Here is a 17,282-nt window from a genome sequence, read left to right on the forward strand (position 1 = left end):
CAACATTTTTTACAATCTCAACTTAAATGGGACATTTTATAGAACAATGAAACATTCCTGTCGAATTCAACGATATTTGCTTAGAGTAATGATTCTTAAAATGAACATCGTTCCAGGAATGTTCATTTTACGTACAACGTAGGCGAAATTCGACACTAGCAGACTCGCTGAGCTCTGAAGATCTCCCAACTTGATAAAAACGTTCAATTTACGAATCGAGTTTTCAACATTTTTTACAATCTCAACTTAAATGGGACATTCTATAAAAAATGAAACATTCCTGTCGAATTCAACGATATTTGCATACAGTAATGATTCTTAAAATGAACATCGTTCCAAGAATGTTCATTTTACGTACAACATAGGCGAAATTCGACACCAGAACACTCGCTGAGCTCTGAGGGAGATCCCCCAACTTGATAAAAACGTTCAATTTACGAATCAAGTCCTATTCGCTCTAAGGGGGGGCCAAACAGTCAAAATATCGATTGTTTTTTGTTCGAAATACTTTTCAGAAATTAAAAGTCACACAACCTACTGGGATTCATCAAAGAAACAAAATTAATTGACCAAATATAAGAAAAAAACCATCCGACCGACGCCGCTAATAACCTCGCTAAATAATAAATAACCCACCAAATAAAAAAAAAGAAAAAAAAGTTTCATAACGTGGTGGCGAAACTATAAACATAGACCATCACTTCTCGATGATTTTAAAGTAATTCCACTCATTTAGAGAGATTTGACCCTACAAAAAGTCACGATGCCTGGTCCCCTCCAACAATGGTTACCAAACTCCGCGAAAAGAGCTCGTTCAAAGTCACTGGGGGACTCCTGTGTGTCATCCAGAAGTTTGCACAAACCATGGCAACCATCGTCGCGTTCCCAATCATGTAGGGATAATTATCCTGTGTAGCAACGAGCACGGAATAAGAGAGAGAGAGAGAGAAACGAAACGGACGCTTACCTCTTTGATCTTTTCACGGCGCTGATTAGTCACGTCGTCCAAGGGTGGATTAGGCGGTTTAATGACGTAGGGCCCGGGCACGGGAATCGGCGGGGGTCCGACCGCGGACGGTTCGGACTGTCTGTGTTTGAAGTCCACCCGTCGATCCTTGTCCTCGATCCTGGCCTCGTCCTGGCCGGGGATCGCGTTGTTCTGCACCCAGGCCGGATTCAGCGGCTCGTTTCGTTCCTCTGGCGCCACGCCGCGCTCGATGACGTTCGCCAGGTCGCGTCGCGTCACGAACGTACCCGTCAGCAGAACGATCAGTATCACGGACAGCAGCCCGCTGACCGCCAGCCTTTGCATCAGCCTCATTTCGTCCAGGCACTTGCCACACTCCCACAAGCCGCCCGGAGTCTCGGACGTTGCGCTCGTATTGACGGAGCTGCGCGCACAAGCCAGTAAACGCTGGATAATTTTCGTTTCGTCGGGGGTGGTACTTTTGATCGTTTCGCCCAGTTCCGGTGGGTACACAACGAACAACGTCCCCCGTACTCGTGGCTTAGGGCGTTACGATGACGGGGATTCCCGTGGATGATCGTTCATTGGGCTAGAATTAATGGTCGATGGTGATTGATCCGGGGTCTTCGGAATTTCTCATCGATTTTAGGGGAGAATAGCGGAACAAAATAAAAAAAAAAGAAACGATCTAGCTTCCTAGGCACGTGACATACTCGTCCCCCATAGTTTGCAAATTGTATGTTAGGTGCCTGGGCTTGAAGGACTCGAGGATGAAATTAAAATTGAATGAAAGGGTTGAGAAGGGTTAGAATCGAATGTGGCGATGAGCTGAGCTGAGGGTGGGAACGCAGGAGGAACTTACGTGCAAGCCACCTGTTGGGGGGTACTTGGAGCACCCGTGGTGAGTGCTCTACGGTCGCTTTAACTAGCCTTCGACTGTCGTCAGTTTTCAACTCGCTAGTTCGATCTCATTGGCACGGTGGTCTGGTTGAATCTCGAAATTACCAGCAGCTGTGGAGAGAAACGATTCATTGCGTTCAGCGATGGGAACGATCGCGAAGGAAATGTTCTTTTGTACCCGTTTGCGATCGTTTCATGAGTTCGACTTGCTTCGATTGTAGTTCGTTGCCCGTTGATATCGATGAATCGATTTATATCGCGAGGGAAAGATCGACCCTTGTTCCCCCCTTCTTTATGAATCATTGATTTTCCTTAAAATTCACGTTTAGGGTAGTGAAATAGCTTTATAGTCATGGAACATTTCGAAACGTAATTTTGAAATGTAAACAATCCTTATCATACATCATAAATGCGTAGTATTTTGAGGAAAATAGATATTACAATTCCTAACAGAAATCTTAACCCTTTTAGTGCCTATGCGAAGAATACCGAGGAATTTGACGAGTTTGTTATGGTTGAAAAGCAAACTGACATATGTCCTTTAGTGTTTCGAGTGGAGAGCCAGATGGCACTACTAGTCTTTTAAGGTTATTCAAGGTTACGTTAGATAACGTTTTCAAGGTTATTTCAAGGTCATCTTGTCTTTTTTTATGGTAAATCCATAATATACGTTTAACCCAATTTGACGAGTTTGTTATGGTTGGAGAAAAAGCTCATAAAAATCAAACTAAGAATGATATTTACAAAATTCAAAAAGCAGCATATTACGAAATAAAGAAAGAATAAAGTAGTGGCAATTGCATTTCAATATTTATTGCGAATCATATAAATAACATGATTATAAAATATGATAGAAAACATAGAAACAAGTTTCTCTTCTACAAACAATATTTACACATAAGAATAATCATTGTTTGATCACAGTTTTATGTAGGTCACGTAGCATAAAGTATAAGCATTTGATTTTCAATGATTTTTTAATAAATAATCAATTCAGAATATGATGAGGCTTTGTTGAAAAATTATTAACGTTTAAAGTGGAGCCAGTACTGAATTTTTTTCTCGAAAACGCGCAGGATTTCGAGGGTATGTCTATTCATCAAAAATGATTGCGATTGACTCCCACAACCGAAAATAATTTTTCCAGAACAATTTGAAATTTTTTTTCCCCCGTTGAAAAATTTCACACCTTCTCGAATTTTTTTCTAGAAAGTGAGTAGGAATTCAGGGGTAGGTCTATTCACCAAAAGTTATTGTAATTGACCCCCGCAATCGAAAATAATTTTTCCAGATCGATTTGAAATTTTTTAATTTTGTCGAAAAATTTCACACATTCTCGAATTTTTTTCTCGAAAATGCGTAGGATTTCGTGGGTACGTGCAATGATAAAAATTGATTGTACTTTACCCCTGTAACTAAATATAATTTTTTTAGTGTGATTTTAAATATTTCAATTTCACCTAAAAATTTCAGTACCTACTTGAATTTTTTTCTCGAAAATGCGTAGGATTTCGGGTATATGTGCAATGATAAAAAATGATTGTAATTGACCCCTGCAAACGAAAATAATTTTTCCAGATCGATTTGAAATTTCTTAATTTTGTCGAAAAATTTCACACACTCTCGAATTTTTTTCTCAAAAATGGGTGGGATTTTGGGGGTATGTGTAACGACCAAAAATAATTGTTATTCCCCCCTGTAACTAAATATAATTTTCTTAGTGTGATTTTAAATATTTCAATTTCACCTAAAAATTTCAGTACCTACTTGAATTTTTTTCTAGAAAGTGGGTAGGAATTCAGGGGTATGTCTATTCACCAAAAGTTATTGTAATTGACCCCCGCAATCGAAAATAATTTTTCCAGATCGATTTGAAATTTCTTAATTTTGTCGAAAAATTTCACACACTCTCGAATTTTTTTCTCGATAATGGGTAGGATTTTGGGGGTATGTGTAACGACCAAAAATAATTGTTATTGACTCCTGCAACTAAAAATAATTTTTTTATAACGATTCGAAAATTTTTAATTTTGTCGAACAATTTGACACATTCTCGAATTTTTTTCTCGAAAATGCGTAGGATTTCGTGGGTACGTGCAATGATAAAAAATGATTGTAATTTACCCCTGTAACTAAATATAATTTTTTTAATGCGATCTTAAATATTTTAATTTCACCTAAAAAGTTCAGTACCAACTTGAATTTTTTTCTCGAAAGTGGGTAGAATCTCGAAGATATGTGTATTCACTAAAAATGATTGTAATTGATCCCCGCAATCGAAGATAATTTTTCCAGAACGGTTTGAAATTTGTTAATTTAATCGTTAATAACTTTTTAACGAGGCCTCAGTCGAGAAACTGATATTCTTAATTTTCGTCTTATTTTGGCCTCTAGAATCTCCTATTAAAATTTTTCCCAGTGTTGGCCGAACACCCTGTATAATACGACGACTCCAGAATAACAGAAATCTTAAAACAGAAAAAACGATGGAACATTTCGAAACATAAACTCGAAATGTAAACAATGCTTATCACACATCATAAATGCGTAGTATTTTGAGGAAAATAGACATGAGTATTACAATTCTTCAGAGAAATCTTAAAATTGAAAAAAACGATGTATTTGATAATAATAGAACTTCTTAATCAATGCAGAAGCGTAATAGTAATGGTCCATAAATAAAACGTAATTTTCGAGGGTTCGATTACGCACTAAATTGCACTTTGCGTAATATTGCATCTCCGATGGAAGGCACGGTCTCGATTACCAGCGAAGTAATCGCATTTTCAAATTCACAAATCAGATCGCTTATCAACTTAACTTTTAATTGAGAACAAATTGCAGCTGTGTATTCGCGCCGGAATAGTTCGTTCGGTAGCATAACTCTTCCCTGTATTACCGTAACGTTGTTTCGCCCGTAACACGAAATTCAATCGAAAAGGGAGCAAACGAAGAAGGATAATTGGAAAAGTTTAAAATCATAACGAAATTCAAAACGAGCCGAAGTAATAATTTCGATTCCGCGACGTAGCGAAGAAAAATGGATAAAACGATAATTTCGTTTATCTAATTTCGTATTATTCGAAGTCAAAAGCGCGATTATATAAACGGGAAGTATTCCGAGTGAATATGTTTCCGAATACACGAGCTAATGCATATTGAATTTATCTAAAATCACGATGCACGCGTTAAGTGCTTGCAAATCCCTCGTTCATGAATATTTCAAATTGAAATGTAAATGTGCCTTACGTGAAATTCATTATACTTCGTTTCGTTTCCTGGTAACCTACAGAACTATGAAAATCAACGCGAATTTCTACACGACACAGATATATGTGTTTATTGTGAGCAATAATTCTCAAACGTCAATTCTGAAAAGTTTCAGAAATATGAAAAATTCTTTTAAAACTGAAAAGAACCATACTGTTTTCTCTGAAAGTGTCGTATCCGAGTTGTTGGCAAAAAAAATGTTGTATACTTCGCTTTGAATCTGTTGTTGAACATTTAGTGAAATGCGTACCGTCTGAACTGGGTCAAACATTTTGGAATATTCTCAACAAGGCGTTCTTATGCTTCCTGTGTACTTTGGCTGACGTGGAATATTAAAATTCTGGTGTCGTTGGGAAGGCAAGGTTTGACTTCCCGTGATGCAATCCCTATACCGAACTTTCGTTTATTACCGGAGCCACCTTTCACAGAGTTTCCACTAAAGTAAACAGTCAAAGTTAAAACCAACTTGTTCCACCGGAAAAGTGCCTTCGGTAATAGCACACGACCAGCTTGTGTGCATCGATTTAATCAATTTTCAAATTCTCTCTTCGAAATTACACCCGAGAAGTCGAGTATAATCGAGTATAATTAAGTACGTCTGAGTATTAGATGGTCTGGGTTAGGTCTGGATTAGGTCTGAGTTAGGTCTGGGTTAGGTCTGGATTAGATCTGGATTAGATCTGGGTTAGGTCTGGATTAGATCTAGATTAGATCTGGGTTAGGTCTGGATCAGATCTAGATTAGATCTGGGTTAGGTCTGGGTTAGAACTGGGTTAGTTCTGGGTTAGGACTGGATTAGATCTAGATTAGATCTGGGTTAGGTCTGGATTAGATCTAGACTAGATTTGGGTTAGGTCTGGGTTAGGTCTGGATTAGGTTTAGGTCAGGTCTGGGTTAGGTCTGGAAGAAAAATTAGATTTTCGGTAAGGAATTTTTTTCTCGAAAATGAGTAGGATTTCGGGTGTATGTGAAATTACACCAAGGAGTCGAGTATAATCCAGTACAATCAAGTATGTCTAAGTATTAGATCGTGTAATAAGTCGATGAATCTCATATTTAAATTGAAACAAGTCGAATGGGTCGATATCAAGTCTGACAAAGATTGATTAAAAATAAAATCTGACCTGGCAGAGTCAAGTAGGGCGAAGACGAACATACATCAAACATGATCAAACACAGTCGAATAAACTTGAATAGAATTGTAGAGGTTTGATCAAGTAGAACCAAGTCAATTTTCCTAATATTTTCACGTAAAAATTTTCAAATTCTCTCTTCGAAATTACACCAAGGAGTCGAGTATAATCGAGTACAATCAAGTATGTCTAAGTATTAGATCGTGTAATAATTTCGTCGATGAAAAATTTAGGCACCTTGGTCTGGGTTAGGTCTGGATTAGGTCTGAGTTAGATCTGGGTTAGGTCTGGGTTAGGTCTCATTTATACTGTTGTTGTATTTTGTAATTTCCAAGTGTATGATTTGGTTTGGACTCGAAAAAATGTCGAATGGGACTTGACGAACAATGCTTTTAAGTGTTTTATTTGAAATTTACCTGTTAAAATAAGTGTTTTATTTACACTGTTGTTGTATTTTGTAATTTCCAAGTGTATGATATCTGTTTGGTTTGGACTTGAAAGAATGTCGAGCGAGACTTGACGAAGGTGCCCCTGAGATCAAAATTGATGTCGAATCACACTCGACATAGGAGTGCAAAGGGTTAAGATAATTTGGATTATTAACTAATCCAGACCTAACCCAGACCTAACCCAGACCTAAACCAGACCTAACCCAGATCTAATTCTGATCTAATCCAGACCTAACCCAGAGCTAACTCAGATCTAATCCAGACCTAACCCAGACCTAACTCAGATCTAACTCAGATCTAATCCAGACCTAACCCAGACCTAACCCAGATCTAGGGTCTGGGTTAGGTCTGGGTTAGGTCTGGGTTATGTCTCGGTTAGGTCTGGGTTAGGTCTGGGTTAGGTCTGGGTTATGTCTCGGTTAGGTCTGGGTTAGGTCTGGATTAGATCTGGGTTAGGTCTGGGTTATGTCTCGGTTAGGTCTGGGTTAGGTCTGGATTAGATCTGGGTTAGGTCTGGGTTAGGTCTGGGTTATGTCTCGGTTAGGTCTGGGTTAGGTCTGGATTAGATCTGGGTTAGGTCTGGGTTAGGTCTGGGTTAGGTCTGGGTTATGTCTCGGTTAGGTCTGGGTTAGGTCTGGATTAGATCTGGGTTAGGTCTGGGTTAGGTCTGGGTTAGGTACGCCCAAATCGACAATTTATCATGTACTTGTATGTTATCATGTGTTGGTAATCGAAAAAAAATGAAAACTGTTATTTCAATGCAGAGTCGAACTGGTCATATAAGAAATTTACTCAATTCAATAATAAGAGTCATTTGATTATTTAAAATTTCCCAAGCAGTCAAAATGACTGCTTTTGACCAATATAGGTATAACACATATACCGGAAATGAAGGAGGAGGTAACTACAATTATTAATAAACGCATTTATATGTTGTGCAAAAAGTCACAAAATTCTAAGAAATTGTGTCATTATATGCATAATTGTTTTTCTAATTGAAATTAAAAAGCAGTCAAAATGACTTCCTTGGGCAATCTAGTGTTAATTACCACTGTTGAATTCCCTAATCGTCTCATGATGCTAGAAAAATCATCTCCAGTGACGACATATGTGTCTAAAGTTTCTTTCCTGTTTTGACCATGAGATCGTAGAATGGTGTTTAGTATACAAAGATAAGTTTAGAAACGATACACAGTTTAGAAACCGATTTCAGAATATCTTCGCGTTACGAATGAAGACTAAATATTCTATAGTTAAACAACTGTAATGTAAACAAGTCACATGATATTGAAATTTAATGAAAATTGTAAAATTATGGACTCAACGTGACGTTAACGCGAGCTTCGATGAAATGGGACGCCGCGAAAGAAACTGGAGGGTCGAGAAGCTGAGAAAAGCGCGGATCAGGTGTTCCAACCGCGTAACTGTCAAGGTTTCGAGCACTTCTGGGTGATAATTTAATTAATACGGGCATTGGCTCCTCTCGACGGAAATTCTAGGCGATGCTGCAACGAGCTGGATATTGGGTTACGTAACCATTGCGGTTTCGAAGCACTTGCGTGTTGATGTCGATTAATTCGAGTGTCAAGTTCTCTGGAAATCGAGGCAATTTTTGATCCATGCTTTGCTCGTAACATAAAAAGAATCGTTAATTTTTAAAATTGATGAATCCTGAAAATAAGTTTTCCTAGCATCTGAGTGTAGCTAGGACGATGTAACGAGCATAACTAATTTTCAGGGATTATAAACGAGGCTACGGGACACTGAAATAACAGCGTTTCGTGGTATTTTAGAGTAAAAAAATTCATGGTATTAGAGTCGATTGTAGAAAGTTGCTTGAAATTTAACAGAAATGCGGGGAGTTGGCGTTGTCGACAGCGAATTTCCAAAATTTCCGCGCGAGGAGAATTACAGGCGAGAGCCTCGCGGGGTTTGGAACAGCGACGAGGCGCATCCTCCGCTGCAAAAAAGTAAAGAAAATTGGGCTCTGCAGGTGTAACGCCCGCAGCGACCGGGTGATAAAATACGCGCGGACTTTCGATGCGAACGATGGAAGGGGCGTAGGGGTTTTTGGGGGGCTTGGGGGGGCCGGCGAAGAAACGTTTCGCGATGCCCGGGGCTCGATAAAAAATGCAATGATCACGTTTCGGCAGAGACTTCGGAATCTCCAATCTGCCTGTGCTTCTTCTGATTCGCACTTCACTCGATCCAAAGTATCGTTCCGCGTGTTCCTCTCGATTCGAGGCCTCCAGAAATTTTACGATCCTTCCTCGGATTTACCTTGAATTTGTTTTGTAATTCTGGAAACGAGGAAAGCTGGAAAGAAACATCTCTGAAGCGAAGATTCAATTAAATCGGGCGAATAAAGTTTTTAGGAAAAGATAGATCCATTTTACTGTAAAGAATAACGTGAAAATATTAGGAAAATTAACTTGGTTCCACTTGATCCAACCTGCACAATTCTATTTAAGTTTATTCGACTGTGTTTGATTGTTTGATCTATGTTCGCCTGCGCTCTACTTGACTCAGCCTGGTCAAATTTTATTTTTAATCAATCTTCGTCAGACTTGATGTCGACCCATTCGACTAGTTTCAATTTAAATATGAGATTTATTGAGGAAATTATTACACGATCTAATACTCAGACATACTTGATTGTACTCGATTATACTCGACTCCTTGGTGTAATTTCACATACCCCGAAATTCTACGCATTTTCAAGAAAAAAATTCCTTACCGAAAATCTAAGTTTTCTTCCAGACCTAAACCCAACCCAGATGTAACTCAGATCTAACCTAGATTTAACCCAGATTTAGCCCAGATCTAACCCAGACCTAACACAGATCTAATCTAGATCTAATCCAGACCTAACCCAGATTTAATCTAGGTCTAATCCAGACCTAACCCAGATCTAATCTAGATCTAATCCAGACCTAACCCAGAACTAACCCAGTTCTAACCCAGACCTAACCCAGATCTAATCTAGATCTAATCCAGACCTGACCCAGATCTAATCTAGACCTAACCCAGACCTAACCCAGATCTAACCCAGATCTAATCCAGACCTAACCCAGACCTAACCGAGACATAACCCAGACCTAACCCAGACCCTAGATCTGGGTTAGGTCTGAGTTAGGTCTGAGTTAGATCTGAGTTAGATCTAGGTTAGGTCTGGGTTAGGTCTGGGTTAGGTCTGGGTTAGGTCTGGGTTAGGTCTGGGTTAGGTCTGGATTAGATCTGAGTTAGCTCTGGGTTAGGTCTGGATTAGATCTGAATTAGATCTGGGTTAGGTCTGGTTTAGGTCTGAATTAGATCTGGGTTAGGTCTGGTTTAGGTCTGGGTTAGGTCTGGGTTAGGTCTGGGTTAGGTCTGGGTTATATCCAATGATTAATTAGAGGGCCAAGCAAATACTATATATCAACCCAGACCTAACCCAGACCTAACCCAGACCTAACCCAGACCTAACCCAGATCTAATCCAGATCTAATCCAGACCTAACCCAGATCTTATCCAGATCTAATCCAGACCTAACCCAGAACTAACCCAGTTCTAACCCAGACCTAACCCAGATCTAATCTAGATCTAATCCAGACCTGACCCAGATCTAATCTAGACCTAACCCAGACCTAACCCAGATCTAACCCAGATCTAATCCAGACCTAACCCAGACCTAACCGAGACATAACCCAGACCTAACCCAGACCCTAGATCTGGGTTAGTTCTGAGTTAGGTCTGAGTTAGATCTGAGTTAGATCTAGGTTAGGTCTGGGTTAGGTCTGGGTTAGGTCTGGGTTAGGTCTGGGTTAGGTCTGGGTTAGGTCTGGATTAGATCTGAGTTAGCTCTGGGTTAGGTCTGGATTAGATCTGAATTAGATCTGGGTTAGGTCTGGTTTAGGTCTGAATTAGATCTGGGTTAGGTCTGGTTTAGGTCTGGGTTAGGTCTGGGTTAGGTCTGGGTTATATCCAATGATTAATTAGAGGGCCAAGCAAATACTATATATCAACCCAGACCTAACCCAGACCTAACCCAGACCTAACTCAGACCTAACCCAGATCTAATCCAGATCTAATCCAGACCTAACCCAGACCTATTGATAAATTACAGTTTCTCAATAAGCTAAAGTAGTATTTGTTATTCGAATCTTTATGCAGTGATACTTGTTCTAACAAGTTGTTTATTTTATTTCTGCGCCCTAAATCCATAATATTATAACATAATATTAAAAATTAATTTTAAACAAATTTCTTTACACATTAGTTAGTCTTTCACAATGCAGTCATTTTGACTGCTTTTGGCCAATATAGGTATATACTAAGTTTCAGTCTTTCTAGTGTTAAGAGAATCTAATAAGAATAAATATTCTACACACATGTAGATCGTGTTTAATTCGCAGTGATCTTTCAACGGAAAGTCGATGGTACGTTCAAGTCGTCGATGTTTGGCGAAACTTCCGGTCTACAGGGAGCACTCAGGCGCTGATCGGTTCGTAGCCCCCTGCGAATCGCGAGCTGCAGCCCCTAGATATTGCCCGTTCAACTATTCAGAGTCTCTGTAAGTCGTTAACTGTCGATAACGCGAAATATCGCGGCACTGAGTTCCGAAGATATCGAAGTTCCCCGCGACACCGAATCAGAGCCTGAAAGGGGGTTAGAGCGCAGAGCAGAGGGCTGGGAGACGCGTTACGCGCGAGATCTTGTCGCAACCGAGTGCTGAGGTAGATTGTTCAACGAGAAATACGAGAACTTGCGGTACGTGCTATCGTACAAAGGACTATTGGGCGAGCAAACTTCCACGAAAGGTCAAAAAGTTCCTCCGATAACACAAGGATGTTGCTGGCCCCATCCGGGGGGGTTCAAACCGTTTCAAAGTCAAGGATAGGGAGCCTCGAGTCGCTTTCCAAAGCAAATTGCAGGCTCCATTACAGAAAGATTTTAAAATCGTCAGAGAGAGGTCTCCTAAATGCAAGAAACGTTATAAACAAAAGCTTGATGACAAAGAAGAGATCACCGATGGTCTGAGGCAAGTCTAGAGACAAAAGCAGAAAATTAAGACGCGTGAAAGGAACGCACAACGCAAAGGGGGAAATAACAGGGCAAGTATGTGAAACAAAGGGGACTCTGAGAGCAACAGAAGCAGGAAATGGAGAAAAATATGCAAGAATGAAACCAAGGCGAACAAAGGACGAGGAATGCAGAGACAACGGGAGGAAATGGATGGAAACAGAATGATGCAGGAGCAGGCAAAAAGACGTACGAGTTACCCCCACTTATAAACTTGTACATTTACTTGAAAAGAAATACTTGAAACTACTTTTTTCCAATCTGTCAGGATTTTTAACACTTTACCGACCGATAGCCTATTAATCGACTGTTTTACCGGCCAACGCTTACCGACCGATAGCCTATTAATCAACTGTTTTATCGGTCGACGTTTACCGACCGATAGCCGATTAATCAACCGCTACCGGTCGGTAAAGTGTTAAATAAATTCATAACTATGTATCATTGCAATCAGTTTTCCAATTTGTAACGAATAAATACGAGAAAAGATGGTGGTCAGGTCATAAAACAAGCGTATTATTTGTTTCAGTTTCTGGTAGGGAGTACGACCAAATATGAAATGATCTCTTTAATCCGGAATGTAGTATTTATAAAACGATGTAACTTGTAACGTAAGCTCCGGTGGAATTAGTCGTGTAAGTCGAGGACTTATTGTACATGGAGGATGGCGTGCGAGAGAAATAAGGGCGAGAAGTAGGGTGGGGGGACAGGTAAATCGCCGAAGCTACACTCGGTAGCCAATAAATCGTGCACCGGGGGCCCCGAGGTTACCAAGATTGCTACGTGTCACATTCTTGCGGAAAATTGGATCGCTGGAAGTACTTTAAAGCGAGGCAAATTCGCGTCGCAAATGGACACGTGCGCGAACGTGACCGACCACCCACAAATTCCGAAAAGAGCAAGAAAAGAGACAGAAAATCGAACTTTCCCCGCTCGGTGCTTCTCCCTCGTGACACAATTCCCCGAAAAAATATTACCTTCTATTCTTTATCCCTGAATAACGGATCGTTCGAATTTATATTGTATATCTTAACACATTACCGACCGATAGCCTATTAATCGACTGTTTTACCGGCCAACGCTTACCGACCGATAAAACAGTTGATTAATAGGCTATCGGTCGGTAAGCGTTGGCCGGTAAAACAGTCGATTAACAGACTATCGGTCGGTAAAGTGTTAAAAAAAATCAGAAACTTGTCTTTCTTTCGAGCCCGGTGTGCAAATTGCTCGTCAAGTCTTTTATGGTCCGCCCATTCCTCCAGCTTTATTGTGTCGTGCGTAGCTGAAACGATCTTCACAGCTGGGCAACTTTTAGTATGCTATAAAGTCCCATTTGCACGCGTCTAAAACTCGAAATTCATCGGAAATGTTAAACGATGACGTTCTTTTTACAAATTTCTAAACTACGAAGCACGTTTCGAGCGTCTAACTGCGACAGTTAACGCGTTAATGAGAAAGTCTCCTTTTAACCGTTGCAAAGACGTATCCAACCCTACCTAGCGCTATCGCTCACAGTTTCAGTCGTAACCCCTCGAAATCCTCTGTCCTTCGAGAATCCAATATCCTCCAAGATAAATTTCTTTGCTGTTAATTTCAACTGCTACGTCGCTTCCAGCAACATTAAGAACGTCTCGTCCCCCGAGTTCTTCGAACGCCAGTTTTCTCGTATGTATTTACGTGCACATCAGAAACATCGCGCCGGTTCGTTGAACCTTCTCTAAACGGAATCCAATGAATGAGTGGCTCGCGAAAGTGTTCGAACGCGTGGAATTTATTGGAATAAACGTTGTTCTGCTTAAAAATATGTAAACATTTGTATGTTGATTCCGTCTCTAGGCATCGTATGGTAAATTCTGTGTGGTTAGTTGACGATTATCGTGTGTTCAGTGTCAATGAATACAAAGAGAACAGAACTCTAACATTTATTTCTTGCATGAGCCACTGTGCCTGTCGCCTACGCCCGCGTTATTACTGTTATTATTTCTGTTTACGATTTACGCAGCGGCCAACGATCGTGCAATAATTTGCGCCGCGTGTCCGGGCGATGCTTAATTAGATTCGCCCGAGACGTCGGATAAGATCTTATTAAAATTCCATCGCTGCATCTGTGGCAACATCGAAGGTGCCTACGTTCGTTCGCTGACGCATGATAATGCGGTTTCACCGGAGGGCAACGGAATGCACACGCGCAAGGACAGTTCCGCCTTTCAAAGTGCTTTTAGAGAACGGATGCACGCTGCCTTATCCGTAATGAAACTGTTGCTCTCCGTGGCAGGTAATTACCATAATCTCGTTGCAGGAAATTGTAACACAATTTTTACCCGATCCCCGAACTCGTTCCGACTTACGAGTCTGCGTTTGGCCAACAGTCGTCACTACAGCGATGCTTCATAAAATGAATCCCCCCAAGAAACGTTCAATTTACGAATCACGTACGATCATTTCAAGAATCATTCCTCTAGTTGAGTTTCATTGGACACGAACACTTTTGACAAGTAGATGGTTCTTAAAATGAACACCTCTATCACCGTGATCGTTCCCCAAGAAACGTTCAATTTACGAATCACGTATGATCGTTTTAAGAATCATTACTCTAGATGAGTTTCATTGAACACGAACACTTTTGACGAGTAGATGCTTCTTAAAATGAATCCCCCAAGAAACGTTCAATTTACGAATCACGTACGATCATTTTAAGAATCATTGCACTAGTCGAGTTTCACTGAACACGAACACTTTTGACGAGTAGATGCTTCTTAAAATGAATCCCCCAATAAACGTTCAATTTACGAATCACGCACGATCGTTTTAAGAATCATTACTCTAGTTGAGTTTCATTGAACACGAACACTTTTGACAAGTAGATGGTTCTTAAAATGAACACCTCTATCACCGTGATCGTCCCCCAAGAATCGTTCAATTTACGAATCACGTACGATCATTTCAAGAATCATTGCTCTAGTCGAGTTTCATTGAACACGAACACTTTTGACATGTAGATGGTTCTTAAAATGAACACCGCTATCAGCGTGATGGTCCCCCAAGAAATGTTCAATTTACGAATCACGTACGATCATTTTAAGAATCATTGCTCTGGTCGAGTTTCATTGAACACGTTTGACAAGTAGATGCTTCTTAAAATGAACACCGCTATCAGCGTGATCATCCCCCTAAGAAACGTTCAATTTACGAATCACGTACGATCATTTTAAGAATCATTACTCTAGATGAGTTTCATTGCCTACGAACATTTTTTTGACGAGTAGATGCTTCTTAAAATGAATCCCCCAAGAAACGATCAATTTACGAATCATGTACGATCACTTTAAGAATCATTGCTCTAGTTGAGTTTCATTGAACACTTTTGACATGTAGATGGTTCTTAAAATGAACACCGCTATCAGCGTGATCATCCCCCAAGAAACGATCAATTTACGAATCATGTACGATCACTTTAAGAATCATTGCTCTAGTTGAGTTTCATTGAACACTTTTGACATGTAGATGCTTCTTAAAATGAACACCGCTATCAGCATAATCATCACCTAAGAAACGATCAATTTACGAATCACGTACGATCATTTTAAGAATCATTGCTCTAGTTGAGTTTCATTGACAACGAACACTTTTTTGACGAGTAGAGTTTACGAGCAAGCTTGATGAAATGCATCGTAACGCAGCCTGATTAGGCGACGCGTGAGAGAATGAATCTAGTCGATTTCTAGCTGACTTATAGGCGATTAATTCCGATTACACGCACATGCGCCATAAAATATCTAATAAAGCGATCTGGTCTGTAGTACTGATCAGTTTCGACCATATTAATTGCAATATGGATTGTCCGTGATTAAATCTGTCTTGTACCACAATTTAAATAGTTTCAAACTTATACGAATTATTAAGACCAAAAATATCCTTCTCGAGGAAACCGTGATTTAAAATTGTTGAATAACACAGAAACAATGAGGAAATACCGCTGGTCGGTCTCTCAGACGGATTTATTGCGATGTAGATGCGTTGTTCACGATTATTTCCAACTAAAGCCACGTACACACTTGATGAATTATCGTGTAAAGCAATCTGGTCACGTAACAGAGTCAAGAATGGAACCGAGCAGTCTCAGCCATACTCATTACGATGTAGATGCGTTTTCACGATTATTTCGGACTAAAGCCACGTACACGCTTGACGAAATACTACAGTGAGGCAATCCGGTCACGTAACGGAGTCAAGAATAGAACCGAGAAGTTTCGATCACACTTGTTGCGACGTAGATGCGTTTTCGCGATTATTTCTCATTGAAGCCACGTGCTTGCTTTGAAACTAGGTGTGAAAAACAGTGAATAATTCGGTGTCTGCTCTGTGGCGTCGAGAATCTCTGCGTGTTTTATAAGAAGATCGATGATCGGTGTTCCCGCTTTGATGTTACGCGATGAAGTTGCATTACGAGACTTCTTGACCATAAACAGACAAAGGCGGTATAAACGGACATCATGGTGTTTTTTAAAAAACAGAAAAAACTCCTTTCACCTTGACAAAATTGCGAACCATCTCGAAATCAGAGAAACTGTAACATTGTTCATTTTTATTTCAGTTCAAGGAACCCGTTCGTACGTGGTTTCGTTCGAGCATCCTGTCAGCCATTTCAGGCCCTTCGTTCGAGTTTCTTTGATTATTTTCAACGCGGTCCATAAACGAATAAATCAAACGTTAACTGGAATACGAGTAACGCGGCAGTCAACGCGTTAAGAGAGAGAGATGGTTGGCTGTTAAGAGGACTATAAAGAAATACGTTGTTTCTTCAGCACCGAGCTACCCAGGCCCCGTCGAGAGGAGGCGAGACATGCCTCGCGGAGACGGGAGCTCTGCCTGGTCCCGAGCAATGACGACCTTTTTGATTTTATTATTCCCGAAGAACGAAGCGGGCCCGAGATCTCACAAAAGGTCGTATCTGCCGGCGCATCGGGTTCGACGCGGCGCTTGTAGCTACGCCGCGGCGAATTACGGGACGAAGAAAAAGAAACGAACCGGGGGATAAGGATCGAGAGGAGGCTAACAAAGAGTTAAAGAGTCGCTGGAGGAAGGAGAGGCGAGGCAAACAACGGTGGACGACAAAGGGTGGGGCAAAAAGCACCGTGGAACGAAATAATGAGACGAGGATGTTGTAAAACGCGGGGAGGAGGTAAACAGCGTCGAAATTAAAAGAAGAGTACACTCTTTGAACGTCACAAATTGGGGAACGTAACAGGATATCTTTTGGGAGTTCAAATACCTGGCGAATAAAGATGAACGATACGTGCAAGCTAGCAGTGTTAGCTTCTCGATTAGCGTTTTAAAGAACTGTACTTGTTTTGAGTTGATTAACACTTTACCGACCGGTAGCGGTTGATTAATCGGCTATCGGTCGGTAAACGTCGACCGATAAAACAGTTGATTAATAGGCTATCGGTCGGTAAGCGTTGGCCGGTAAAACAGTCGATTAATAGGCTATCGGTCGGTAAA

General features: G+C 40.5%; 1 protein-coding gene across 4 annotated transcripts in view; it reads right to left on the bottom strand.

The window, feature by feature from the left end:
- The window catches only part of LOC122401899 (mannosyl-oligosaccharide 1,2-alpha-mannosidase IA-like), a 667,988-nt gene that overhangs the window by 83,899 nt on the left and 566,807 nt on the right, over window positions 1-17,282 (bottom strand). For 2 of the 4 annotated variants that reach the window (XM_043404325.1, XM_043404327.1), the window contains exons 2-3: window positions 1,830-1,978; window positions 968-1,556 (exon numbers count right to left, since the gene is read on the bottom strand). The exons of 1 other annotated variant lie outside the window; for it this stretch is intronic. In XM_043404325.1, coding sequence (XP_043260260.1) covers window positions 968-1,321 — 354 coding nt within the window. In that variant the 5' untranslated portion in view covers window positions 1,322-1,556; window positions 1,830-1,978. The remainder of the gene's footprint in view (window positions 1-967; window positions 1,557-1,829; window positions 1,979-17,282) is intronic. One more of the 4 variants, XM_043404326.1, reaches the window with a different exon arrangement.

The sequence above is a fragment of the Colletes gigas genome, unplaced genomic scaffold (assembly GCF_013123115.1).
Source record: "Colletes gigas isolate AHSC1104 unplaced genomic scaffold, ASM1312311v1 Colletes_gigas_Sc00029, whole genome shotgun sequence".
Lineage (NCBI taxonomy): Eukaryota > Metazoa > Arthropoda > Insecta > Hymenoptera > Colletidae > Colletes > Colletes gigas.